A 27,177-nucleotide genomic window follows, 5' to 3' on the forward strand; every position below is an offset into this window, starting at 1 on the left:
TGTTTTACTATTTTTATAACTACTCATTTTATTGAAATGGACACTCATTGATCTACAATGAAAAACACTTTGGAATGGTCAGAGAGACAAAATGCCAAGAAGTTCCGATATGCTTTCCTCTGCATACGTAAAATTTGCGAATATTCATTTGGAATTTAAAGACGGAATAACTCTTTAAAGTGAAAGAAGGAAAGGCTGCTGCGTTTTAGTGCGATGAGCTGAGAGCGACAATTCCAGAAATGTATGAGGACAATCGCAAAAGTAAGACAAACATCTATTTACTACAGATAGTTGTTGCACTAGGTAAAATTGTAATTTTTCATGTGCAGATATACAGCTCTCTTAGTTCATAAATCTTGATCATCTCATCTCGTGTGTTTAACCGCGTCTTTTCCCACCTTTTAGACTCACATTTTCTCACAAGCTACAGGAGTGTAACTTTATGACAGAAAACTATCATTCTGCCTCCCGTGCACGAATACAATCCCATGATTGTACGTTCTACTGAATTATTTTTTTATTATAAAAATTAATCTAACTCAGGGAGCTATAGATTGACTCTCAGGAGACCTAGCCTGCATTCTGCTTTACGGCTTTTGACCACAGACAGCTGTTTCAGTTGCACATGGATAACATTAATTGAATGACAGACTGCATTTTAAGATTTAATTATCATTTTATAGTTCAATGTGTAATCCAAAACATGAATGCAATGTAGCAACCTAAACTGAAATGACAGTAAGAATAAAGTCCCTGCTGCAATTCTCCTATTACAAACATTTAGCTTACGTAAGAAACATTACACGTTACTCATAGGTCTACTGTACGAGACAAGTTTGTGTGGTTCTTGTTTGGTTATTAAACAGATAATTAACAATGCGTCAAGGACTGTGAGAATTCATCACAGATGATGGCATGAGGACTCATTTGAAAAGTGAATTCCCTCGTCGTCTTCTGCTAGTTCCAGATGAGAGGAGAATGATGAAAAATCAAACATAGTGTTCTTACAACTTTATGGAGTTAAACCACTCCGTTGTATTAGATCAACCAAGGTTGTGCTCAGACAGCTTTCACCAAGGTCTGGAGACAAACCTCATAGTATCAGAACCAGCTGTAGCTCCCTGCCCTTCCCCAAGGTCCAGACTGTGTTTTGGGCACGGTGCTGTACCTGCCTAGTCAATTACTGCCCTGTCATCCTGGTATTAATACGGTGCAATGCCTTATAAGACAGGCGGGAAATTTCCATTAAAAGTATGTCTCTATCAGGCTGCTACAGGGAAGCTAATAGCTAACCTTGTGAACTTCCTACAGGATCTCAGCTCCCACTGCAACCCAAGGTGATTACAGGGAACAGTCTTATCACCGACTGATAGGAGGCCCTCAGTAGCGCACACAACCTGGGATAAAAATATGATTAGAATAAGCTATTAGAGAATTTCCTCTCTTTCTATGCTGTGCTTAAACTTTAAATTTCTCTCTCCCACCCAGATACATGTTTTTTTCTCTCTGTCTTTCTCTGTCTCTTATTCTCTCTTTCTCTTTTTGTCTTTCTTTATCTGTCCATCTCTCTTTTTCTCTGTCTTTCTCTGTCTCTCTCTTGTCTCTCTCTCACTCTATTTCTCTCAGTTTCTCTCTCACCCTGCTGTGTTCTGTTCTGACATGGGCTCTGGTTGCGCAGGACTGGGTCGTGGGGTTCTAACACATAAACCACGGCCCAGAATCCCTTTCGCCCTCTCATTCATACACATACACTTACATATACACATACACATACACTTACACACACACTTCACAAACACACTCTTGCTTTTGCACATGCTGTCCCCACTGCACACACACACACACACACACATACACCCCCACAGACACAAACACACAGAAACACACACACACTGCTCAGGCGCAGAAGTGGGTCACAGCTGTTCTCTACAATATGGCTGTTTTCACCTACTCCACTGATTCTCACCCATACAGCCCAGCTCTAATTCTATCCTTTCATTCCAATGTCCTGCTCTGCTTCTCTGCTTCATAGACTCTGGCATATTCCAACACACACACCTACAGTACATCTCATTACCGTCCATCAGTCTGGCCGCTGCCTCACGACTCAGATTCATGTACTTAAGATGCGGTTGATTTGGGTTGCTTGGGGCACCGAGTGGGTTGAGTTTGAGCTGTCAAGATGATTCCATTGCCTTGGAGTGTTTCTGTGTAACTTATAAAGGATGGCTTTTTAAAAATGTGTATAATCTACCAAGAGTCTAATCTATATTTCTAGACTATTGATACAGAAGGAAGGTCGAGCCCACAAATTCATTAGTCGGGGGCCAATAATGGAGGGATCTGAGGTCTGGTCTCTGTGGGCCTGTGCATGTATAAGACTCAGCATCCTTATGAGTGTAGCCAAAGCCTCACCATGGACGAAGGTACTGCTGATCTTCACTGAAACATCCTCTTCTCCTCCCTTAGGTAATGGCCGGAACGGGTACACCAAAACAGACGAAGGAGAGGATGGCGAAGGAGAGGGAGAGGAGGAGGAGGAGGAGGGTGGAGAGGGGGATGAGGGAGGGGAAAAGAAAGACTCGGAGTGGGAGGAAGGGAATGAGATGGACGAGGAGAACGGAGGGATGAGGATGACCAGGACGGACACCCTCCACTCCACCACCAGCTCCACGGCCACGCAGAGGAAGAAGAGCCAGCACGCCAAGAAGCAGGTGCAGGGCAGCAACCAGGTGCAGCGGGCCCCCCGGGCACTCTACTGCCTCAAACTCAACAACCCCATACGCAGGGCAGCCCTCTCCATTGTAGAGTGGAAGTATCCTTCACCCGGTCAAACCTGGCAACCTCTGGCTAGGCCCCTTGACTTGACTTGTTAGCAAAGTCCCAGTGATTATTGTTGGACAACGTTGCGTTGAGTAATGAGCCTGTCTGTGATTGGCTGTGTCCTAGTTCTGTGTAGTGTGCTATGCAGTGTCCTCTCTCTGTGGAGTATCCTGTTTGTTACCACATATGTTTCCTTGACCTTGACCTCTCCTCCAGACCCTTTGACATCTTCATCCTGCTCGCCATCTTTGCTAACTGCGTGGCGTTGGGCGTGTCCAAACCCTTTCCAGAGGACGACTCCAACTCCACCAACCACGACCTGGTCAGTACTCTCTGACTAGCATAACTTTAGCATACCTACCATTCATGGAGTACTGGTTAGCACACTGCTATATAGTTAGGACCGGAATTCACAGAGAGACACTGAGTGGATGTATGGAGAAGTAAATAAGTGCCACAGTATCCTTTGTGTGGGGCTTGGTCACCTGGTATTACAGATACAGACAAACTCTCTCTCTCTCTCTCTCTCTCTCTCTCTCTCTCTCTCTCTCTCTCTCTCTCTCTCTCTCTCTCTCTCTCTCTCTCTCTCACACACACACACTCACTCCCTCTGGCTCCGTCTTCCTCACTCCGTCCAGGCCAGGCTTATGTAACAGTAGCAAGGTAAAGGGAGGTTGGTGGCTAGTGTGCCCTGCCAGCCAGAGGGCTGAGGTGGGCTCTGGTTTGATCCAGGCTAACCTTGCCTGGCCTGGCCACAAGCTAACTCACTAGCCAGGCTTCCTGGAGATCTGACACAAACCTGTGCATGGACATAACCCATCCCACCCCCCTGTTTGTGTGTGTACGTGAATGCATGTGCCTGTGCGCGCATTGTATACGCGTGGAAAGAGTACAGCTCAGTAGTTAGGACAGTTGACTGCAGATCAAGACATCTATGGTCGGGATAGGTCTGTAGGTACTCCAGCTAATCTGTGTCGAAATATGTGGGGTTAGAAACACGTCTTTTAGTGGCAGTCTGTCGCAGCAGAGCGCTCTCTCACCAGTGTGTGGCAGGATCAGCACCATGGAGAGCTCCATCACTGCCCACCATAGTCACACCCAGTTCTGTGTGTGAATCTGCATACCTGCGCCGGGGAGCAAAGAGGGCAAGCAACAGGAAGAAGGGAGGGGGGTGGGGTGGAATGTGAGGTCGAAAGAGAGAGAGGAAAGAGAAAGGGGAGAGTGGAGGGAGGTGAAACTAGTAAAAATTAGAGAGGGGGGAGGGGTTTGGAGAGAGATTGTAACTGCCTGTTCGTTTGGCTGCTCTAAATGCTCCAGTCCAGATAAGCTGCTTACTTTCTCCTCTCTCCATCCATCCCGCCGATCTCTCTCTCTCTCTCTATCTCTCTCTCTCTCACTTTCTCTTTTTCTCTATTTCTCTCTACCCCGTTCTCTTTTTTCTCTCTGTCTCAGTCTTTATTTAATTCACTCTCTCTTTTTCTCTCTTTCTCTCTACTCCCTTCTTTCCCCCTCTTCTCTCTTTTCGACTGTGTGCGTGTTTGAGTTGTACAAACAGCCTAGATAGTTCAGGTGCAGAGGCTGAGGGGCTGGAGGGTAGAGCGAAAGGATGGAGGGGGCACTGGGACGTGTTTGTTATGGGTCTGTAGACTAGATTCGACTCAGTCTTTAGTTTAGAAGGCTTTTCCTTCATATATACCCATTATTTTGGAACATGAAAAAACCTGAATGTACCAAACCACCTAGAACATAACAACGCACACACACCAAATCCAAACAGAATTAAAAATGATTTCACTGTAATCGCTACTGCTGGTTATTCACCAGCCAATGTGTTGCCTTCATACGGGATAAATTGTCGACTGGATGTTAAGTAGAACTTGTTTGTTGTTTCACATCACAATTAATATGATCCTAATCCATACAGTTGAGGATTATGTAAGTCTTGATGATGTCATTGTGCACTAGCCTATACAATACGTTTCCTGATGCGTTACTGCTTTTGAGTCAGTGTGACGTGATGCAGAAACAAGACAGATGGATCGCAAGCTACATATGTGCAATCGTACCAAACGTACCATCTGAATCATGCACAATCTATATGATATCTGCAGTGTATGGTATCTAATATACTGTATTGCAGTAAGGTACTCCACAGGTAAACAACAGTATTGAAAATGTATAGTTTTATAACCAAACAAGTGAACCTGCTCTGAACTCTGCATTATCAGCATGGGAAAGTGCTGCTCTATTAGCTGTCCCTGGATCGTGTTGAGCGGTCATAAGAAGTTCACTGCTTTGGTTCCTAATATTTTAATAATTCCCACCCTGGGGTTCTGTGTTTGTCCTCAGGGAGCTGTGTGAGTGTCGCTCACTGTGCTGGCTGCTGTGTTTGCTTCTCTGCTCCCTCCGCGATGCTCTCCGTGCTCACCCATACATCCACCCTAGTTGGAGACACCACTGCACTTTAGGTTAGGGACACATTCGTGCATTGCAGAATGCAGTACAGGCATGGCCCAGGGGCTGTGTGTGTGCGTGTGTGTGTGCGAGTGTGTATGCTTGCTTGCACGTGTGCACGTGTGTGTGTGTATGTGAGCCCTGTGCGCGCTAGGCAGTTTGTCGGTAGGAAAATGTATGAACAGTGTGTGCATGTAAGAGTGGGCGAGAAGGCCAACTGTGGACTGTGTGTGCATTGTGTTTGTGTGTCTCTGTGTGTCTGTATCTCTGTGTGTGTGTGTGTGTGTGTGTGTTTGTGTGTGATTCTTCTGCTTCCTTGCATACATATTAGTGTTTCACATAATTTAAGCAAGTGTGCCCCTGTAGCCTGGCAGTGAAAACAGGGTCTGCATGCATTTGTTTGAAGGAAAGGGCATCATGGGTGTGTGTGTGTGTGTGCGAGAGAGTGCAGAGGGTAGAGCAGTGTGTGTGTGGGGCAGTGGGTGTTCCAATCTGGCCAGACAGGGCATTGAAGAGAGAAGGGGGGAGAGAGAGAGAGACAGAGAGAGAGCGAGGGAGAGAGGGAAAGCGAGAGAGAAAGGAGGGATGATGACAGATTGGTAATCCTTTGAAATGCTTACAAATTCCCATTTGAGAGCACTGTGGGCTGGCTCTAGACTGGCTGGGCTGTGCTGTGTTATCCACTGTCACATGATGACGAGCAGTTTATAGCTGAGGGAGTGAGAGGAGGGTCTGAGTCCTGGCCCTCTGAAAACATCCCCATCGTGTTCTTGATTAGTCGACAGGGTTCATTTAGGGTTCTAAAAGCAATATGCAGTGTGTCTAGAACCTTTCGGTCCCAGCCTTAGAAATCTGTGATGTGCAGGCTAGTGTGAGTCTTTGCGCGTGCGTGTGTGTGTGTGCTTGTGAATTGGAAAAACAGATAACATACAGCCAACAGGTGTTTGTTATTCAATCAGGCGGATAGTGCTATCATAGACATGTGACTGTCGTCAGAACTTAATATAGGTTACAGTAGGAATGCATATGTATGGATGAATAATAACACAGAATACAAGAACAGAAAATCCGGCCATAGCTGATCTACTGACAGTGAATAAGACGAGCTCATAAGAAATCCCCGATTTCTCCTACAGCGTGCACATCGGATATGCTCTTTCCAGATCAAGGAAGTGTAAACAGGTGCTCCAGTACTTCCAAACAGTGCATCCTGACGTGTATGTTAGAGTCCTATCTCTCTGTGTCTCTCTGTCTGCAGGAACAAGTGGAGTATGTGTTCCTGATCATCTTCACCATCGAGACCTTCCTGAAGATCCTGGCCTACGGACTGGTCATGCATCCCAGCTCCTACATACGCAACGGATGGAACTTACTGGACTTTGTCATCGTCATCGTGGGGTAAAGCACACCCGCTCTGTCCCCTGTCCTACCACGTCACACCTATGAAGTCACAGTGTGACATCATACTCCTCCTCTTCATCGCCCCTAGGATGGGAGATGGAGCGTTTTGACATGACTCCAATGAAAGCAATTACAAAAAAAATGTGGAGACGCATCGTTTGGGGAAAACTAAAGCGCAGTATTGAAAGCACGTCGCCTCTTCAGCCTGTCCTCACACACGTCCTGTTCTGCTCTGCCTGTGTCTTTGTGTCGTGCAGAGTCTGTGTCAGACTACAGGTTGTCTGCTCATCTCCCTTTATCCCCTATTATTCTTTTCCTCCCGTCCTCCTCTCCTGCACTTCTCCCCTTTGCTCTCCTACTTATGGATTATCTGGATCTGGACCGATCTGGCACTGGGTGTGTGGCGTAGAAGCCTTCTACCCCACCCTTCCAGTCCAGAGTCCCTCTGTATTTTGCTATATTCTCTCTCTTTCTGATGCAGTCTCTCTCTCTCTTTCCTCTTCTCTCTGCCCCCATCTCTCTCCCATCCCTCTCTCCTCATGCTTTCCCTTTCTGTTTCTCTCCTCTCTCTGGCTTTACTTCTTTCTGTCTTCAAATCAAAAACAGCTTTGTTTCCTACAGACCTTATCAGCACTCAACTGTCATGTAAATATGCTTACCAACGAGGATTAAATCAAGGATTCTTTTTCTCCATGATGTTCCCTGACCCTGTTGTGGTCCACAGACACGGTCAAGTCATAAACAAAACGTTTGTTTGCGACTTTCAGCAACCATGAGGAGTCATTGTGGTTGTTGTCTTTCTACAAGGGGAGACAACACTAGCTTTGCCCTCCATCATAGCTGAGGCCTGTAGCCTGCCAGCTTGTTTAGTCTGGCTGCTGTAAGATGTGTGCTCCGGGAGGCAGATGGCTGAGCTGTGAGGGAGTCGGGCTAGTAAACAGAAGGTTGCCGGATCGATTCCCAGCTGTGCAAAATGGCGTTGTGTCCTTGGGCAAGGCACTTCACCCTACTTGCCACGAGGGGAATGTCCCTGTACTTACTGTAAGTCGCTCTGGATGAGAGTGTCTGCTAAATGTAAATGGTCCAGACATGTTTCTGCAGTGAGCTCAGCTGACAGGGCCCACAGTGGGATGATGACAGCATGTGTCTCACAGGAGGACAGGACACGGTCCAGGCCAGGCGGTCCTGACCCCAACCTACTTTCACTACCGATGGAATTGTATTCATCTATGTCGTTGTCATCCTCGTCTTATTGGCCTAGGTCGGGGGTTCGTTTATTTTCTGATCCCCTGACACCTGAAACCAATTAGTCAGACTGTTGGACTTCCTGCCCTTCCTTCAGAGTCAAATCTGACCTGCTGTCAACTAGAAGTTTCCATGGTTCACTGAGTGTCTGTCTTTGGTCCAGTACCCCCTGACGCCACATACTGTAGCATTTAACCAGGCTCCAGGGTTTGGATGACATGACACCTTCCCTCATCCTAAAGAGAACCCCAGGACTAAACCCTAACCCTCGTCCCATCCCCAGCTCCAGCCGAAGGACCCCGGGCTAACTTGTGTGTCATTGTTGCAGGCTGTTCAGCGTGGTCCTGGAGACCATGACCCACAAGCCCCACGGAGAGGCTGCCTCCACACACCACGTGCCCGGGAAGCCCGGGGGCCTGGACGTCAAAGCCCTCAGAGCCTTCAGGGTCCTCAGGCCCCTGCGCCTGGTCTCCGGCGTGCCCAGTGAGTCCTCACACACTCACACTCACTTACACACGTGTACCGTGCTGTGGGTGGCCTTTACTGTGTGGGGGGGTGGGGTGGGAGGGGTGGTGGGAGGGGAGGGGGGAGGGGTGCGTGGTCACCATGGTTGACTGGTAAAGGGAGGCCCTGGAGACCAGCAGTTGTTCCCTCATGAGAGCTTGACTCATCTCCCATCACACACACACACACACAGACCTCCAGGCCATGTCATGCCACATGAAACACAGAAACAACCCAACTGTTATGATGGTTGTTCTCAAGACCGGAGCTTTAACCACTGATTGGCAGAGTCAACAGCCAAGCCCCTCAAAGGGGTGTTCTTTTACAGAGCTGTGGTTCTTTGTAAGAGGTGCACTCTACTGTTCTCGCTGTGTGTGTGTGTGTGCGTGCGCACACTTTATATCTGCTACAGAAACTGATCGAATTCGACCTGTCATATTTCAAAGCCCCGCGGTGCTAGACCCGGCTAGATAGCTTGAGGCCACAAGCAAGGCATTACGAAAAAAAGCACCATTGCCGAGGTTGTAAGGCATGTTAGCTGTGCTCGAGTTATTGTTTAAAAGGGCGTGTCTAATTGATGAGTCTAATATCCTGTAGCTTTTTGCAGAAAAGTGATCATATTCCCCCTGAAGGGGTACTATTGTTGCCAGGACGACGTCTCAAAGAGCTGGAGATAGGGCAGCATGACTAGTAGACTAGAAACTTGGTTTCCTTCCATGATTAGACTGCACTTGATTCTTGTACTGTGCTGGTCTGTAGAAGGGTGTTGCTTGCTGTTGACTGATAGACCCCCCCCCCCCCCCCAGGTCTTCAGATTGTGCTGAACTCCATCATGAAGGCCATGGTCCCTCTGCTCCACATCGCCCTGCTGGTCCTCTTTGTCATCATCATCTACGCCATCATCGGACTGGAACTCTTCATCGGCAGGATGCACAAGACCTGCTACTATTTTGGCACTGGTGAAGACGCGGACACACATACACACACACATACACACACACGTGCACACATGCACAAACACACATGCTGTAGTAAAAACAGAATGTTTCAAACAAGAACAACAACCAGACTGGTTGTGTCTCCGGTACAGAGAACTACGTGGAGGACGACCCGGTGCCGTGTGCGTTTGTGGGGCACGGGCGTCAGTGTGCCGTGAACGGAACCGAGTGTAAAGGGCGCTGGGCGGGGCCAAACGGAGGCATCACCAACTTTGACAACTTCTTCTTTGCCATGCTGACGGTGTTCCAGTGTATCACCATGGAGGGCTGGACTGACGTGCTCTACTGGGTGATACCTCTGTCCATTCCTCTCTGTCTGTCTGTCTCTCTCTGTCTCTTTGTCTCTCTCTGTCTCTCTTTGTCTCTCTCTCTATCTCTCTCTCTCTGTCTCTGTCTCTCTGTCTCTCTCTGTCTCTCTCTCTCTCTGTCTCTGTCCATATCTCTCTGTGTCTCTGTCTCTCTCTGTGTCTCTGTCTCTCTCTGTGTGTGTGTGTCTCTGTATCTCTCTCTCTCTGTCTCTCTCTCTGAAAGGGTGGGGCATTTTGGAGGGGCAGTTTTAAACTGTGGGAGTGGAAGAGTTAAATGTAACTATATCATTGTATTAGCTGGATGGACATGCTGTAACCTCTCTCCTTCAGAACCTCCTGTGATGTTTGGTCAACATCTTAATCTCTTTCTCTCTTCCCCTCCCTCTCTCTCTCCCCCTCTCTCTCTCTCCCTCTCTCTCTCCCCACTCTCCTCCTTCTCCTCCAGATGAATGATGCTATAGGATTTGAACTGCCCTGGGTTTATTTCGTCAGTCTGGTGATCTTTGGCTCATTCTTTGTCCTCAACCTGGTTCTGGGAGTGTTGAGCGGGTCAGTAGATCTACCCTCACTGTGGTGGCTGTGTGGGGTCTGTTGACTACACAACATGGCCTGTCTGGGTGTGCGTTCTGTGTTGCTGTGAAGCCGTCCATCTGGGGTGTGTCTACCCCAGTGAATTTCTGTTAACAGCCTGGCCTTTGAGTTCTCCAAGGACAAAATAGTCTGTGTCCTTGTTTGTGTGCATACTGTTCTGTATAGATGTACGTATGTGTCTCTGCGTTTGTGTTCATAATGTATGTGTGTGTGTGTTAACTCTGTCTCTACTATATCTCCAGAGAGTTCTCCAAGGAGAGAGAGAAGGCCAAGGCTCGTGGAGACTTCCAGAAGCTGCGTGAGAAGCAGCAGCTGGAGGAGGACCTGTCAGGCTACATGGACTGGATCACCCAGGCCGAGGACATTGACGAGTTCGACGAGGACGGAAACAAACGTGAGTTTACACCTCGCGCAGATGGGTAGAAACCATGCTCCTTGGCTGGAAAGCTAACATGTTGCAGAGGTGGTTCCGAACCTGGATTAGGCATGATGAAACGTGCTTGTGCCAGCTGTACTGTGAGGGCAGACTGGGTTAGCTCACTGAACTAAAGCCGTGGCACTCCAGGATAGCCATTTTATCACCAGCCAGTGGGGGTTGATGGAATGTAGGCTTGTTCGACACAACCACCAACTCGCAAACACACACAACCAGGCACTTGCACAAAACACACAAAAGCCACACGAAACACACGGAAACACACATAATCATCTAAACGGAAACAAACAGGATGTGTTCCCTTCTTCTCTTCCTCTCAAACCCTTCCTGTCTCATGCCACCCACAGGTCCTACTCTGGGCGATCTGTCCGACAAGAAGAGAGGGAAATTTGGATGGTTCAGTCACTCCAACGAAACCCACGGTATGTTTAGTAGCTGGCTGCCATGGCAGCCAATTAAGCTGTGTGGTGGATGACTTTAGCTGAGGGCTCTGTTGCCAACCCAGTGAGCAGGCCTCATCTCACTGGCCAATCTAATTGTAGGATCACACACGCAATCCCTCCGCTCGAAATCTGGGCCTCCCTCTCTTTCTTTTCTTACTCTCTGTTTCTCGATAAGTCTCCAGAGAAGGCTCTTGACCCCGTTTCAAATAGATTGGCTTCTGTAATGTACACTCTTCAGCTCATGCTCTTTCTCTCTTTTTTTTGCTCTCACCCTCTCTCACTCGTCCTTCACCCTCGCAACTGCCATCGCTCCGTCTCTCACCCCCTCTCCATCTCACCCTGCCTCCCTCCCTCCTCTCTCGTCTCTTTTTCTGTCTCCTGCTCTCACCCCCCCCCCCCCACACACACACACCTTCCCTCACTAATATCTATATTTTTCCCCTCTCCCTCTCCCTCTCCCTCTCTCTCTCTCTCTCTCTCTCTCTCTCTCTCTCTCTCTCTCTCTGTCTCTCTCTCTGTCTCTCTCTCAGCGAGTCTTCCAGCCAGTGAGAATGGCTCTGAAACAACTGAGAACATCGAGGAGGAACACACTGACTGCTGTACCACCTGCTGGTATAACCCTGCATGTGTTTCGCACGTAGGGTTGCCAACCGTCCAGAATTGTCCGGGACATCCCAAATTGTCTGGTACATCCCGAACTGTCCGGGACATCCTGAATTGTCTGGGACATCCCGAATTGTCCGGGACATCCCGAATTGTCTGGGACATCCCGAATTGTCCGGGACATCCCGAATTGTCTGGGACATCCCGAATTGTCCGGGACATCCCGAATTGTCCGGGACATCCTGAATTGTCCGGGACATCCTGAATTATGGGTGATCTGGATTTGTCCCGTCAGTGACGGCTCCAGTCCCGTATTCCAATCACAGCCTTGCTGGACTATAATAGGCTGCTGTAAACATGTCAACTCACACAAACCATACCTGGAAGAAAGAGTCCCTCATTTGGGGTTGAGGAAGTTGGCAACCCTATTCGTACGCACGCACACACGAACCACCAGACAAAACACGTGCATACAGCCAAAGCGTTTTGATAAACGTACTTCACGTGTGCGTCGGTCATGGCCTCTAAACGTCTGTGCTCCTTGTGTCTGTTGATCTGGTCATCCGTTCTGTGCTGTCCGCTTCAGTCATTAACCTGTCGTCTGTCTGTCTTTGTCCTACGCACCCTCACCTCAGCACAGCCATCATGAGGACCAGCTGCTGGTGAGTCTACGTCAGGTCGCATTCACCAATCAGGTTACCATCGTAGTAGTTTGATCTTTAGATGGACTGGGAGTACATGTCTGTGGATGAAGCCATCCAAGGTTCCAGACCACCACATCAACATTCCGCCGCCTGTAACCTGGGAACTGAAGAGCAGAGACTCTCTGTGCCCCCAGAACCCTCACCGGCTGCTTCTGTTCTCCCCGTTTCCCCCTCAGTCGGACGGTGAAGAGGTGGAACCGAGTGTTCCGGAGGAACTGTCGCACAGCCGTGAAGTCGGTGACGTTCTATTGGCTCGTTCTGCTGCTGGTGTTTCTCAATACCAGCCTGAGTGCCTCTGAACACTACAACCAACCTGAGTGGCTCACTGAAGTGCAGGGTAGGGGCACACACACACAGGGGCCGACTGGGGGAAAAAGTGGCCCGGGAGTTACTGTCAGACCGGCCCACTCAATACACGGCACGTTGCCCACTCAATGCATTGCACGTAACGAGTGGCCTACCTGGAAAAAATACCCATACACTTAACATTATTTTGGATTATTACAAAGAAATTACAGCATATCAATCTTTTCTTACGTTGAACTTCCGAAGTTCGTATGAACACATTTCAGAAGACACTTCAGAAAATTTTCGAAAATAGAGTGTGAATACAGATCGCGAGGAGGAGTATAAAAGTCTGTCAGTGATTTTAGACTACTAAAAGTCTTAGAGCAAATTATATGTGTTCAAACTGGGTAATATAGAAAATAGTTGGAGGTGCCGGCGATGTCAGATGGCCGGTTGGTGATGGAAGTGGGCCGGTATTATGGACCATCCCACCCCGTCGGTATATATTCCCCCGGTATCCCCGATGGCCAGTCTGCCCCTGCACACAAACCTCATAACATTTATACAATAACCTTTACTGGAACTCATGACCTGTTTCTCTCTCTCTCTCTTTCTCCCAGACATTGCCAACAAGGTCCTACTGTCTCTGTTCACGGTGGAGATGCTGCTGAAGATGTATGCTCTGGGCCACCAGGTCTGCCCTAGTCATTATACGTTGTTTGACAAGCCGTTGATGTTCTTTCCTCTCAGGGTTTCTCCTCGTCAGCACTTCCCAGTGGTCATCTTGCTGTGGGGGTAACCCGCACACTTGAATCTCTCCCCAGGGGTACTTTAAGGCGTTCTTCAACCGCTTCGACTGCTTCGTGGTGTGCGGAGGCATCATGGAGACCATCCTGGTGGAGCTGGAGATCATGCCGCCTCTCGGCATCTCCGTGCTGCGCTGCGTGCGACTGCTCAGGATCTTCAAAGTGACACGGTAGGCTGGGTCACCTGACTTCACCTCGCAGCGATGCCTCGCGGGCCTCTATTTGAGCTGCCTGTAACCTCTATATGCCCTCCATCTTCACCCCTCCCTCCCTCCCTCCCTCCCTCCCTCCCTCCCTCCCTCCCTCCCTCCCTCCCTCCCTCCCTCCCTCCCTCCCTCCCTCCCTCCCTCCCTCCCTCCCTCCCTCCCTCCCTCCCTCCCTCCCTCCCTCCCTCCCTCCCTCCCTCCCTCCCTCCCTACAGTCACTGGACGGCCCTATCCAACCTGGTGGCCTCGCTGCTCAACTCCATGAAGTCCATCGCCTCCCTGCTGCTGCTCCTCTTCCTCTTCCTCATCATTTTCGCCCTGCTCGGCATGCAGCTCTTCGGAGGCAAGTTCAACTTTGACGAGACGCAGACCAAGAGGAGCACCTTCGACACCTTCCCCCAGGCCTTGCTCACCTGCTTCCAGGTACACACACACCTGGCATCTGACAGTGTTGATTTTCCCCTGGGACTGTGGAACTCACACATGTTCTGCAGATATGATAAGGAATGATTCAACGTTGATGTGGTTCTGTGTGTGTGTGTGTGTGTGTGTGTGTGAGGCAGATCCTGACTGGAGAGGACTGGAACATGGTGATGTATGACGGCATCATGGCATACGGAGGCCCTGTGTTCCCTGGGATGATCGTCTGCATCTACTTTGTCATCCTCTTCATCTGTGGCAACTGTATCCTCCTCACACTGACTGACCAACTGTCCATCAGATGCATAGAAATGCCTAGAAACCAACATTGGAATGTATATAGAAACTATTAATGCCCCAGGTCTTACTTGTTGCCCTTGAGCAAGGCAGACTGAGTCACACTGGAAGCAGAATGATGGTCTTAGTCCGTCCATTACCTTGGTGAAGTATACTTTGTGTGTGTGTTCTCCTTAATGAGCTGTTTGTCAGATATCCTGCTAAATGTCTTCTTGGCTATCGCTGTGGACAACCTGGCAGGCGGAGACGGGGATGACAAGAAGAAAGAGTAAGTAGGGAGGGAGGGAGGGAGGGAGGGAGGGAGGGAGGGAGGGAGGGAGGGAGGGAGGGAGGGAGGGAGGGAGGGAGGGAGGGAGGGAGGGAGGGAGGGAGGGAGGGAGGGAGGGAGGGAGGGAGGGAGGGAGGGAGGGAGGGAGGGAGGAAGGAAGGAAGGAAGGAAGGGAGGGAGGGAGGGAGGGAGGGAGGGAGGGAGGGAGGGAGGGAGGGAGGGAGGGAGGAAGGAAGGAAGGAAGGAAGGAAGGAAGGAAGGAAGGAAGGAAGGGAAAAAGAGGAGTGTGTATGAATGTGTGGATGAATGTATGCACGGATGAATGGATGGAATGAAGTGATGGATGAAAGAAAGGAGTCCATGATAGTGTCAAATGACATACGTAACTGACTTGTCTTTCTGCTTGTGTCTACCAGGGAGAAGAAGGAAGCGGTGGAGGGAGAGGGAGAGGCAGAGGTGAAGGTGAATGAATCTCCTTGTTGACAGACACAGCAGTGTGGTAACAATGCTGATGACGTTGAAACAGTAGTCTGACGTTGAGACTGTTAGTGCAGTGCCAGGCTCACCCCCTGTCCTCCATGTGCCAGGTGGACGTGGATGAAGACACAGAGTATGAGGAGGAGGAGATCCTACCAGAGGTAGAAGGAGGTGAGGAAGCTTCTCAGTGTTCTCTCCCCCTACTCAAACGTTGGATGTGTGTGCGTGTGTGGGTGCATGGGCGTGTGTGTGTGTGTTCATGGGGTGCGTGTGTGGGTGCATGGGCGTGTTTGTGTATGTGTGTGTATCCTCAGGCTGAAGCAGAAAGTCATAAATAGACTAGAGCACAGTGACTCACACTTGTTGCACTAAGTGACTCAAATCCCTGCTGATGTTCTTCCATTTTCCAAAAGTGTGTATTTGCTTGTGCTTGTTTACATCCTTTCTGAGAAAAAGTATCCATAGAATGTTTGTGGAAGTGTACTTTGTAAAGTAAGACGTGTTAAGTACTGAGGATGAAGTATGACGTGGAAATTGCGAAGTGTACAGCAGAGTGTGAAGTGTGAATGCATCTCTTGTGTGCTAAACAGAGGAAACAGTTGGTATCCAACTGAATGTGGCGGACTTCACCCCTCCTAAGGAGAAGGTCACACCCATCCCTGAAGGCAGCGCCTTCTTCTGCCTCAGCAAGACCAACCCGTGAGTTTCTCTACTAACCAAGACTGCCATTAGGGATATACTAACCAAGACTGCCATTAGGGATATTCTAACTCTAGCTAGTAAACAAGACCATCCCATCTCATCACAAACCATTACTCACTAGAGTAATACACTAACTGCTGTAGCCCTAGTATGCAATCACCTCCAGCTGATTCTAATTGCTCAATCAGCTCTATCTAATTGCTGTTACTAACTGTAGCTGCTACTAATGATCATCAGTTAGCAAGACTAACCCTGTGATAGATCCATGAAGTACTAAATATATCTACAGCAGTATCCGTCTCTTGTTTGATTGGTTAAGTCCTTTTTCTCTCCGTTCTCCACCGCTTCGTCCTCCTCAGGATCCGTCGTGGCTGCCACTTCCTGATCCACCACCACATCTTTACCAACCTCATCCTCGTCTTCATCATCCTCAGCAGCTGCTCATTGGCTGCTGAGGACCCAATCAGAGCTCACTCCTTCAGGAACAACGTGAGTCTGGCTGAGACTGACACTGGTGCTGTAGAACCTACCCCTGCCCCTAAACCTACCCCTTACTTCTACACCTGCCCCTACCCCTACCCCTACACCTGCCCCTACCCCTACCCCTACCCCTACCCCTGCCCCTAAACCTACCCCTTACCCCTACACCTACCCTTACCCTTACCCCTACCCCTACATCTACCCCTGCCCCTACCCCTACACCTATTTCTACACCTATCCCTACCCCAGCCCCCCACCCCAGTCAGCCCTGCCCTGCCCTGCCCTGCCCTGTCCAGTCCAGCCCAGCCCAGCCCAGCCCTGCCCTGCCCTGCCCTGCCCTGCCCTGCCCTGCCCTGCCCTGCCCTGCCCTGCCCTGCCCTGTCCAGTCCTGCCCTGCCCTGCCCTGCCCTGTCCAGTCCTGCCCTGCCCTGCCCTGCCCTGCCCTGCCCTGCCCTGCCCTGTCCAGTCCAGCCCTGCCCTGCCCTGCCCTGCCCTGTCCAGTCCAGTCCTGCCCTTCCACAGAGCAGGCCTCGTCAGGCAGGGCAGCAGCTGGCCTGATTGCACATCTCCTCATGCTAGACGTGCCAATTACAGCCAGCTGAGGAAGAACCATCTTAGAACATACAATCAGCAGGCAGGCAGTATCTCTCTCTCTCACACACACACTCGTACACACACACACGCATACACACTTACACACACCATTCATTAGCAGGGGATGCCTCATACTGTAGTTAACCCCCGGCAGGCTAGAAATAACACTTCCACAGTTAGTCCAGTCAACTTTAGCCCTTTTAGCCCTGGACTAGAATAACCCCGGGCAATGTTTACCCTGGTCTGTGTTAACCCTGGTCAATGCTAATCATGGTCTAAATTAATCTTGGTCTAAGTTAACCATGATCTATAACCCAGGCTGATGTTAATCCTGGTCTAAATGAATCCTGGTCTTGGTTAACCCCTTCCTGTTTGTGTATTATTCTGCAGGTTCTGGGCTACGCTGACTATGCATTTACCTCAATCTTCACTGTGGAGATTATGCTCAAGGTACTGAGGAGAGCCTCTATTGGTCAGAACATACTGTTGACTAAAACAGCTCAATAAACAAACAAACATTGACACATAAAATCGCTCTGAAACTACTTCTGTGTGTGTGTGTGTGTGTGTGTGTGTGTGCGTGTGTGTGTGTGTGTGTGTGGTAGATGATTGTCCACGGAGCGTTCCTCCACCCTGGCTCGTTCTGCAGGAACTGGTTCAACCTTCTGGACCTGCTGGTGGTCAGCGTCTCTCTGGTCTCCTTCTTCCTGCAGTGAGCGTCCACACACACACACACACACACACACAAAGCCACATCGTTGCGCAAGCGCGTGCGCAAATTCAGTGTTTACAGTTACCTCAAATGATTGAAGGGGTATATGCCCTCTTCAATTCCTCCGTGCTTTCTCTCTCTCTCCTCAAAGTGTTTCTTCTTTTTCACCACCCCCTCCCCCCGTCTCTCTCTCTTCAGTTCAAGTGCCATTTCCGTTGTGAAGATTCTCAGGGTACTCAGAGTTCTAAGGCCTCTTCGAGCCATCAACAGAGCCAAGGGTCTGAAGGTGTGTGACTGTTTGAGTGTGTGTGTGTGTGTGTGTGTGTGTGTGTGTGTGTGTGTGTGTGTGGACGTGAGTGTGTGGATGTGAGTGTGTGGATGTGTTCATGTGTATGTATGCGTACATGTGTGTGATTGCCAGCTTATGTCTATTTGTTTGTCTCCCTAACAACGGTGTTTCTATGTACATTGCAGCATGTGGTCCAGTGTGTATTTGTGGCTATCAAGACCATTGGCAACATTATGATCGTCACCACACTGCTGCAGTTCATGTTTGCCTGCATAGGAGTGCAGCTCTTCAAGGTAGCTTCTCACACCCATCCCACAGATGACCCAAGTCATTTGTTACATATTTACATATGACCGTGTTCTTAGCATTAAGGTAAACAGGTTCCAATGTGACTACTTTTATTCTGTTGCTGTTTCGGGACCTAGCGATCCACTTATCACAGCCCAAAACAACTCATATGTAGAAGACCACCATCCTGTTTGATGTGTTTGTGTTGTAGGGCAAATTCTACCGCTGCACAGACGAGGCCAAGCACACTCCTGACCAGTGCAAGTAAGTTCCTGAGCGTTTTGAGTCTTGTGCAAGTGCTCCCCCCACTGGTCAGTCATTGATACAGCTGCTTTTGAGATTTTTACTGAGGTGTGTGTGCGCCTGTGTGTGTGTGTGTGTGTGTGTGCAGAGGCACCTTTGTGGTATATAAAGATGGAGATGTGACCCACCCCATGGTGAGAGAGAGGATCTGGCACAACAGTGACTTCAACTTTGACAACGTCCTCATGGGGATGATGGCTCTGTTCACCGTCTCCACCTTTGAAGGATGGCCAGCGTGAGTCTCCACACCAGCTGGCGGCCTGCCTGAATGGCTGGCTGCCTGGCTGGCTGCCTGGCTGGCTGCCTGACTGGCTATTCTGTTGGCTTGTTAGCCCTCCGGCTCGTCTGGTTAACTTACCATGCTCTCTCTCTCGCTCTCTCTCTCTTTATCTTTGTATCTGTCTTTCTTTGTCTGTGTCTGTCTCTCTCAGTCTGCTGTACAAGGCAATTGATGCCAATGGGGAGAACCACGGTCCCATCTACAACAATCGAGTGGAGATCTCCATCTTCTTCATCGTCTACATCATCATCATCGCCTTTTTCATGATGAACATCTTTGTGGGCTTCGTCATCATCACGTTCCGGGAGCAGGGAGAGCAGGAGTACAAGAACTGTGAGCTGGACAAGAACCAGGTAGGACACAAACCCCATGGGTGTGCTTGTGTGGATGTTTGCATATCTAGACAAAGATGTATATCGATTGACAAAATCGAATAATAATATAGAACCTCCCCCTCTCCTCTACTCCCCCTCTCCCAGCGCCAGTGTGTGGAGTACGCTCTGAAAGCACAGCCCCTGAAGCTCTACATTCCTAAGAACCCAGTCCAGTACAAGTTCTGGTCCATCATCAACTCCACTCCCTTTGAATACGTCATGTTCGTCCTCATCCTCCTAAACACGGTGACGTTGGCTGTGCAGGTAAATACACACACAGGCACACAGGCACACAGGCACACAGGCACCACCTGTCTCATTGAATGTCTCCCGTCCTGTCTGTCCTCTGCAGCACTACGAGCAGTCGAAGACCTTCAGCCATGTGATGGACATCCTGAACATGGTGTTCACTGGGCTGTTCACTGTGGAGATGCTCCTGAAGCTGCTGGCTCTCAGGATCAGGGTGAGACACACCCTCACACACCCTCACTCATTTTCAGTATAGCTATAGCGCATTTGTCTGGTTTAAAGTCAATTTGAAAGTAGCACGTGTGTATTTGTGTTTGCAGCACTATTTCGTCGATGCCTGGAACTCTTTTGATGCGCTGATTGTGGTGGGCAGTGTGGTGGACATCGTAGTCACAGAGTTCAGCGTGAGCCTCTACTCTATACAGTCTAGCTCTTATCTACACTGTCACGTAACTCAGTCTCTGCTGATTTATACCCACCATCTACTAGCTGTCTGTAGCGTGTGCTCATACAACACCTCTCTCTCTCTTTCTCTCTCCGTCCTCGCTCTCTCAGAGTGGAGAGGACAGCTCCAGAGTGTCGATCACCTTCTTTCGTCTGTTTCGAGTGATGCGATTGGTCAAACTTCTTAGCAAGGGGGAGGGAATTCGCACCCTCCTATGGACCTTTGTGAAATCACTCCAGGTCAGGGGTCAAGGAGGGTCACTGAGTCATAAGGGGTTAGGTTGGCTTGTTGGAATTGAAGAAGAAGATTACTTTTCTCCACACAGGCATCCTGAATATCTGACCTCGACTTCCGTCCCTCCCTCTCTCCTCTCTCCTCTCTCCTCCCTCTTTCCCATCCTCTCTTCCTCCTCTCCCAGGCCCTGCCCTATGTAGCACTGCTTATCGCTATGATCTTCTTCATCTATGCTGTCATTGGCATGCAGGTGAGAACATCAACGTATTGCACCACGGCTGCTTCAAGTATTCATGAAAGCCTTGACCTCCTTGGCTTGCTGTCATCCATCTCCATGCTTCTCTGTCGCTCACCCCCTCCTCCTCCGTCCTCTGTTCCTGCAGACCTTCGGGAAGGTAGCCATGCAGGACTACACTCAGATCAACCGGAACAACAACTTCCAGACCTTTCCACAAGCTGTGCTGCTGCTCTTTAGGTCAGACACACACACATTCAAACACAAACACACACACACACACATACTTACACAAACACAATCATATACTGTATGTATATGTCTACAGACACATTGACAAGCACTTTCAGACACATAGTCGATGTATTTTTTGTCCCGCTCACTCTGTGTGTGTGTGTGTGTGTGTGTGCGTGTGTGTGTGTGTGTGTGTACAGGTGTGCGACAGGTGAGGCGTGGCAGGAGATCATGCTGGCCAGTCTGCCTGGTAAGCGATGTGACCCAGAGTCTGACTACCTTCCTGGAGAGGAGTTCACCTGCGGAAGCAACTTTGCTATCGTCTACTTCATCAGCTTCTTCATGCTGTGTGCATTCTTGGTAAGAGAGGGAGGGAGGAGGAAGAAGAGGAGGGGGGGTGTAAAGGGGGAGGTGAAAGGATTGAGAGAGACGGTGTTCAGAAAGAGGAAGAGGAAGGGGAGGAGTGGAGTGGAGAGTGGGGGAGCAGAGAAAGGGGGATGTATGGTCGTGAGAGGAGAGGTGGGGGGAGGAGGAGAGGAGGATGGTGTGCAGGAGGAGAGAGTTCTTTCAGAACAAGAAAGAAGCCCTTTGTGGCACTACTTGACATTGACTTGACATGTTTTTTCTTTCAGATCATCAATCTGTTTGTGGCTGTCATCATGGACAATTTTGACTACCTGACCCGTGATTGGTCTATTCTGGGGCCACATCACCTGGACGAATTCAAAAGGATCTGGTCTGAGTACGACCCTGAGGCCAAGTAAGACCCCCAGGACTTCCTCGAACTTCTTATCTCTCTTTCTTTCTATTTCTCTCTGTCTCTGTCCCTGACTCTCTCACTCTCTGTCTCTATCTGTCCCTGATTCTCTCTCTTTCTCTGTCTCTCTCTCTCCCCGACTCTCTCTTTAAATGTGTTTTCTCTGGAGATGGGATGTTCGACCTGCATGTAGAGTGTAACCGATGTGTTCCCTCCAGGGGTAGGATCAAGCACCTGGACGTGGTAGCTCTTCTCAGGAGGATCCAGCCTCCCCTGGGCTTCGGCAAGCTCTGCCCCCACAGAGTGGCCTGCAAGGTACTGAACCACCAACCATGTTTACTGTTGGTACAGTTCAACCATAGAGCACTTTGAGTGCCAAAAAACGATATCATTCAAAAATATCATTATTATTTGACTCTGATCCCTTTGTCTTTCTTTCCTTCTGTCTTTCGCTCTTTCTTTTTTTGTTTTGTTTTGTTTTTCTTTTTTTTTCTTTCTTCCCTCCCCCTAGAGATTGGTAGCTATGAATATGCCCTTGAACAGTGACGGTACAGTGACCTTCAACGCCACTCTCTTTGCCCTCGTCAGGACGGCCCTCAAGATCAAAACTGAGGGTCTGTTCAAGCTCTCCTCTACAGTTCACTACGTTTAGCTGATACCTACTGTCTTACAGTGGTCAATGTGACTTCATGAAAGATCAACAAGCTTTAGTTTTACACTGAAAAGGAATAAACAACATGACGGGTATTCCACATTCCTCTCTCTCTCTCTTTCTGTCTCCACTTCTCTCTCTCACACACAAACACACACATACACACACTATTCCATATACACACTCTGCAGGTAACCCAGACCAGGAGAACGAGGAGCTGAGGGTGATCATCAAGAAGATCTGGAAGAGAATGAAGCCCAAGATCCTGGATGAGGTCATTCCTCAACACGAGGGTGAGATGGAGGGAAGGGGGGCATCATCTAGAGGAGACTGGAGAAGGTGTATTCTACAGTGACTTTATACATCCATGGGCAAATGATTGTACCTCCCTCTCTCTCTGTTTACTGTATATCTATCTCTCCCTCTCTCTCTGTTTACTGTATATCTCTCTCTCCCTCTCTCTCTGTTTACTGTATATCTATCTCTCCCTCTCTCTCTCGGTTTACTGTATATCTCTCTCTCTCTCTCTCTCTCTCTCTGTTTACTGTATATCTATCTCTCCCTCTGTCTCATTCCTCTCTCTGCCCCTCAGAGGAGGAGGTGACTGTGGGGAAGTTCTACGCTACCTTCCTGATCCAGGACTACTTCAGGAAGTTCAGGAAGAGGAAGGAGAAGGATGGGGTGGGGGTGGGAGAACCCGACCCCAACAACCCCTCTGCTCTACAGGTACCTTCCTGTGTGGACCTCGTGTGTTCGCTTGTGGACTTCCGTGTACTGTTAGTTTCAATCCATTTTCTGTGCATGCAGCATGTCCCCTGTTACCCATGCAGGGTGGGTTTGTTTTGCACTGTATGTATACGGTTTCCCCTGTGTGTTTCCGCGTGCATCTGTGTCAAGCGGGGCTGCGGACCCTGCAGGACCTGGGGCCAGAGATGAGGCAGGCCATGCACTGCGACCTGGACGAGGAGGAGGAGGAAGAGGAGGGGCTGGAGGAGGACGTGGAAGAGGATGATGCCAGATATAAGGTATGTGGAGAGTCCAGGAACTAATCTGGCCCAGTCATGTTTCTGGATATTTGATTTTTTTATGACAACTTTCTTTCTTCTCCTCCAGAATGACAACGGCTATGGCCCTGAATCTTCCAAAGACAGGCGGAGCTCCATGGTGACCCCGCCCACAGGAGGTGGTGGTCAGATGCCCGGGGAGAGCCTGTCCAATGGGGGGCTGAGCCACCGCGCCTCCCTGTCCAAGACACCCAATGGTGGGGGTCTGCTGGAGCAGGACGAGCTCAGGAGGGGGGAGGACCAGCGGGGGTCCATCAGCCACCATCACAGACACCCCTCCATCAAGAACGGGGTGGTGGAGCACGCTCCCAAGAGGTACAGAGACAAGCTCCCTGATACATTTAGTGGACAGGATGTTCCTTATAGGTACATTGTATACACATAGTGTTAATCGTCCCCCTTCTGTCTCCTGCTGCAGGTCTTCCTACTACAAGCACAGCAGGTAAGCATCTCAAGCTACGCACCTACTCCGCTCTGCAGGTTGGGATGGGTTGGGTTGGTGGTTGCTTGATTGGTTGGTTGCTTGATTGTTGTCCCGTAGGCGGGATTCCAGAGACCGGTCCTCTCCCGTGTCCCGGGGGCGTAACGGGGAGCTGGATGGGGAGGAGGCCTACCCTGGGGAGCAGGGCTACTGCAGCCGCGACGAGGACAACGACAGCATCATATCCCGAGACAGGTGAGGTCGTGGAGTGTACACTTAACGCTAGTATACACTGTCATGGAGTGTTCACTTAACACTAGTATACACTGTCATGGAGTGTTCACTTAACACTAGTATACACTGTCATGGAGTGTTCACTTAACACTAGTATACACTGTCATGGAGTGTTCACTTAACACTAGTATACACTGTCATGGAGTGTTCACTTAACACTAGTATACACTGTCATGGAGTGTTCACTTAACACTAGTATACACTGTCATGGAGTGTTCACTTAACACTAGTATACACTGTCATGGAGTGTTCACTTAACACTAGTATACACTAGATCTCTTTCTAGCAGTGGGAGGTACTATCTGAGGTTGTTTTTGCCCGTTACGGTAATGGTAGATCTCATCCTGACAGACATGGTTACCCTGACGACCTCTACCGAGAACACCTGTATGACACTCCCCGAGACAGTAACTACGGCAACGGCTACAACGACGGCCGCAGGATGGCCAGAAGACGCCTACTTCCTGCCACGCCCACAGGTGACCTCACTTGTGACCTCACCTGTCAGCAGACATGCAGCCCCTGAACAGTGAAGTGTTTTGCTCGTCAGTCTGCACTTGAGTCAGCCTGTGATGCATGTCATCCTCCCTGTGCTCTCAGGACGCAAGCCTTCCTTCAACATCCAGTGTCTGAGGAGACAGGGGAGCAGTGACGACCTCCCCATACCTGGTACCTACCACCAGAACTCTCCTCCCTGCCGGGCTCGCGCCCAGGTAGATGCTCAGGTACACAAACTCTGCCACACACCCTCACTCACACACACACACACACACACGTTGACACACTCTCTTACTGTACACACAGTCTTGTGACTCTGATACACGAAACACATGCTCCGTCTCCAAAACCCCTCCCCCTCCTCTCCGTCTCACAGACGTACGGGAGTTACGACTCCCGCCGCAGCAGCAGTCGTTCCTCCACCGGCTCCTCTGCGTCCTGGGCCAACCCCTGCCCCCGGCGTGGCCGCCTCCTCTACGCCCCCCTCATCCTGGTGGAGGAGGAGGGCGGGCCAGGGCCTGGTGGGGGCATGTGGGGGGAGAAGAAGGCTGGGGGCCCCAGTGGAGGAGACGGTGGGCCCCCCAGGCCTGGCTGGTACGCGGCCCCCCCTGGAGCCTCCGGCCCCCAGCCCCCCTACAGGGCATACACCACCCTGAGGGTGCCCTCCAAGCTCAGTTCTCACTACAGCGACAAGAGGGGCAGTGCCGACAGCCTGGTGGAGGCGGTGAGGATGGAGGAGGGAGAGAGAGGGGGATGGGATGGAGGAAGGGAGAGAGAGGGGGCAGTGAAAGAAGGGTTGGATGAATGATGAGCATGTGGAGGAAAGGATGAGGAGAAGGGATGGATGGATAGATAAATGGATGGATGAAAGAATGGATGAAAGAATGAATAGATGAATGAATGGATGAATGAATGGATGAATGGATGGATGAATGGATGAATGGTGAAGGAGTACACTTGTCTTGTTGTTGACCATGTCAGTGTTTACCCTCACAGGTGCTCATCTCAGAGGGGCTGGGCCTATACGCCAAGGACCCCAAGTTTGTGGCCTTCGCCAAACGGGAGATCGCCGATGCATGTCACATGACCATCGACGAGATGGAGAGCGCTGCCAGCGACCTCCTCAGCCGGGGCAGCGGAGGGGGTGGCACTGGGGGTAGCTTCCTCAACAACCCCGACCTGGGAACACTCTACAGCGACGAGGAACCAATGAGGACTGGGCGTGACGAGGAGGACCTGGCAGATGAGATGACCTGTGTGACATCATTCTGATCTGGACCAATCGCATCAGAGCAGGAGAGAGAACTTGGAGGGAGACACGGAGAAAGGAGAAGCTGGCCAACCTGGTACCTCCAGAGGAGACAGGACTGGCCACAAGGCCTCAAAGCTTCACACTGGCCCTGGAACGTCAGCTGCAAAAGACAGAAGAGGGAGACAGGGAGACAGAGAGAGAGAGAGAGAGAGAGAGAGAGAGAAAGGGAGAGAGAGAGAGAGAGAGAGAGAGAGAGAGAGAGAGAGAGAGAGAGAGAGAGAGAGAGAGAGAGAGAGAGAGAGAGAGAAAGGGAGAGAGAAGAGAGAGAGAGAGAGAGAGAGAGAGAGAGAGAGAGAGAGAGAGAGAGAGAGAGAGAGAGAGAGAGAGAGAGAGAGAGAGAGAGAGAGAGAGAGAGAGAGAGAGAGAAGGGAGAGAGAGAGAGAGAGAGAGAGGGAGGGAGGGGGAGAGAGAGAGAGAGAGAGAGAGAGAGAGAGAAAGGGAGAAAGGGAGAAAGGGAGAGAGAGAGAGAGAGAGAGAGAGAGAGAGAGAGAGAGAGAGAGAGAGAGAGAGAGAGCTGGGAAAGAGACAAGGGGGATCAAAGAGAGAGAAGAAATGTAGATTAGTGTTTGGAGTAGATCGAAGCTGTATGATGAGCATTAGAGAGGAGGTCTAATGAAGAGTTTGACATGATGGTGGGCGACCGGAAAGGAGGGGAGATGGAGATTGAAAACAGCAGGATATAATGGGCGTTAGAGAGAGAGAGAGAAAGAGAGAGAGAGACAGAGAGAGACAGAGAGAGAAAGAGAGAGAGGTGGTAGAAAAGAGGCATTTAGAAATAATAACACCAAGAAAGAGACAGGGATGGAGAGAGGGAGAGGAAACGAGAGAAAGAAAGGGAAAGAGCCGGGTGGAGATAAATGTAACAAAACACAGAGAATACGGGACCTGTGTGTGTTTAAAAAACAAAGATGGACACAGACACTGGAGGCATGAGTCATTGCTTGTCGCTATGGTGACTCGGCATGTTGCCAGCTCACAAACACATTTGCATCAAATAGTGTTGTTTCTTATTCATAACTATGATAACTTGTTAAGTATGAACTTCTTAGAATGTTTTTACTGCAGCGTCATGTTGTACATGGACAGAATTAGTTTGATAAACCTTTTATTGTGTCTCTTATTTCACATTTTTATTTTATAGGGAACAAAAAAGTGTAAGGACACTAACTCCTTGTGTAACACAAAGAAATGTTGAGCTTCTTTTTTCATGCTTCGTTTTCTTGCTGATATGAACTTACAGACAGGACTCATGAACTCGCAACCCAGGATTTGTGTGTTTATGTATGTGTCTGATAGTCTGTCTGAATTCCTGTTCCACTAAGTCTGATCCTTCCGTTTGTCCATCTTCCTGCCTGACATCTGTTGTCTTCTTCTGAAGTTGTCTGTGGTGTCTCAGCCATAATACTGCTTTAACCTTGGTCATCATTTCAAAACGACATCTGCGTTTTTCTGCTTTGTTGTAAACTTGTCTTTTTTTGTTACGTTTAT

The 27,177-nt window shown here is 49.6% G+C and overlaps 1 protein-coding gene across 1 annotated transcript; it reads left to right on the plus strand.

Annotated features, from left to right (window-relative positions):
• Positions 1 to 239: 239 nt before the first annotated feature.
• cacna1fb (calcium channel, voltage-dependent, L type, alpha 1F subunit) lies at positions 240 to 25,649 on the plus strand. Its single transcript, XM_084680849.1, has 49 exons — positions 240 to 261; positions 2,470 to 2,815; positions 3,040 to 3,145; positions 6,536 to 6,675; positions 8,252 to 8,406; positions 9,234 to 9,386; positions 9,518 to 9,714; positions 10,179 to 10,282; positions 10,567 to 10,718; positions 11,108 to 11,182; positions 11,734 to 11,815; positions 12,442 to 12,468; positions 12,687 to 12,847; positions 13,419 to 13,492; positions 13,623 to 13,774; positions 14,026 to 14,233; positions 14,374 to 14,494; positions 14,720 to 14,795; positions 15,212 to 15,257; positions 15,383 to 15,443; positions 15,863 to 15,971; positions 16,334 to 16,463; positions 17,439 to 17,498; positions 17,654 to 17,760; positions 17,959 to 18,046; positions 18,235 to 18,342; positions 18,549 to 18,601; positions 18,729 to 18,875; positions 19,072 to 19,273; positions 19,400 to 19,558; positions 19,647 to 19,757; positions 19,864 to 19,947; positions 20,099 to 20,227; positions 20,407 to 20,472; positions 20,606 to 20,697; positions 20,892 to 21,051; positions 21,324 to 21,451; positions 21,667 to 21,763; positions 21,960 to 22,062; positions 22,292 to 22,393; positions 22,693 to 22,826; positions 22,988 to 23,125; positions 23,214 to 23,479; positions 23,583 to 23,606; positions 23,706 to 23,840; positions 24,231 to 24,358; positions 24,480 to 24,592; positions 24,754 to 25,101; positions 25,374 to 25,649. Exons 1-49 carry the CDS (start codon positions 240 to 242, stop codon positions 25,647 to 25,649), a joined length of 6,255 nt encoding a protein of 2,084 aa, XP_084536975.1.
• The last annotated feature ends 1,528 nt before the right edge of the window (positions 25,650 to 27,177 follow it).

This window comes from Hypomesus nipponensis, chromosome 18, assembly GCF_054491055.1.
Source record: "Hypomesus nipponensis isolate SF chromosome 18, ASM5449105v1, whole genome shotgun sequence".
NCBI classification, from domain to species: Eukaryota; Metazoa; Chordata; class Actinopteri; order Osmeriformes; family Osmeridae; genus Hypomesus; species Hypomesus nipponensis.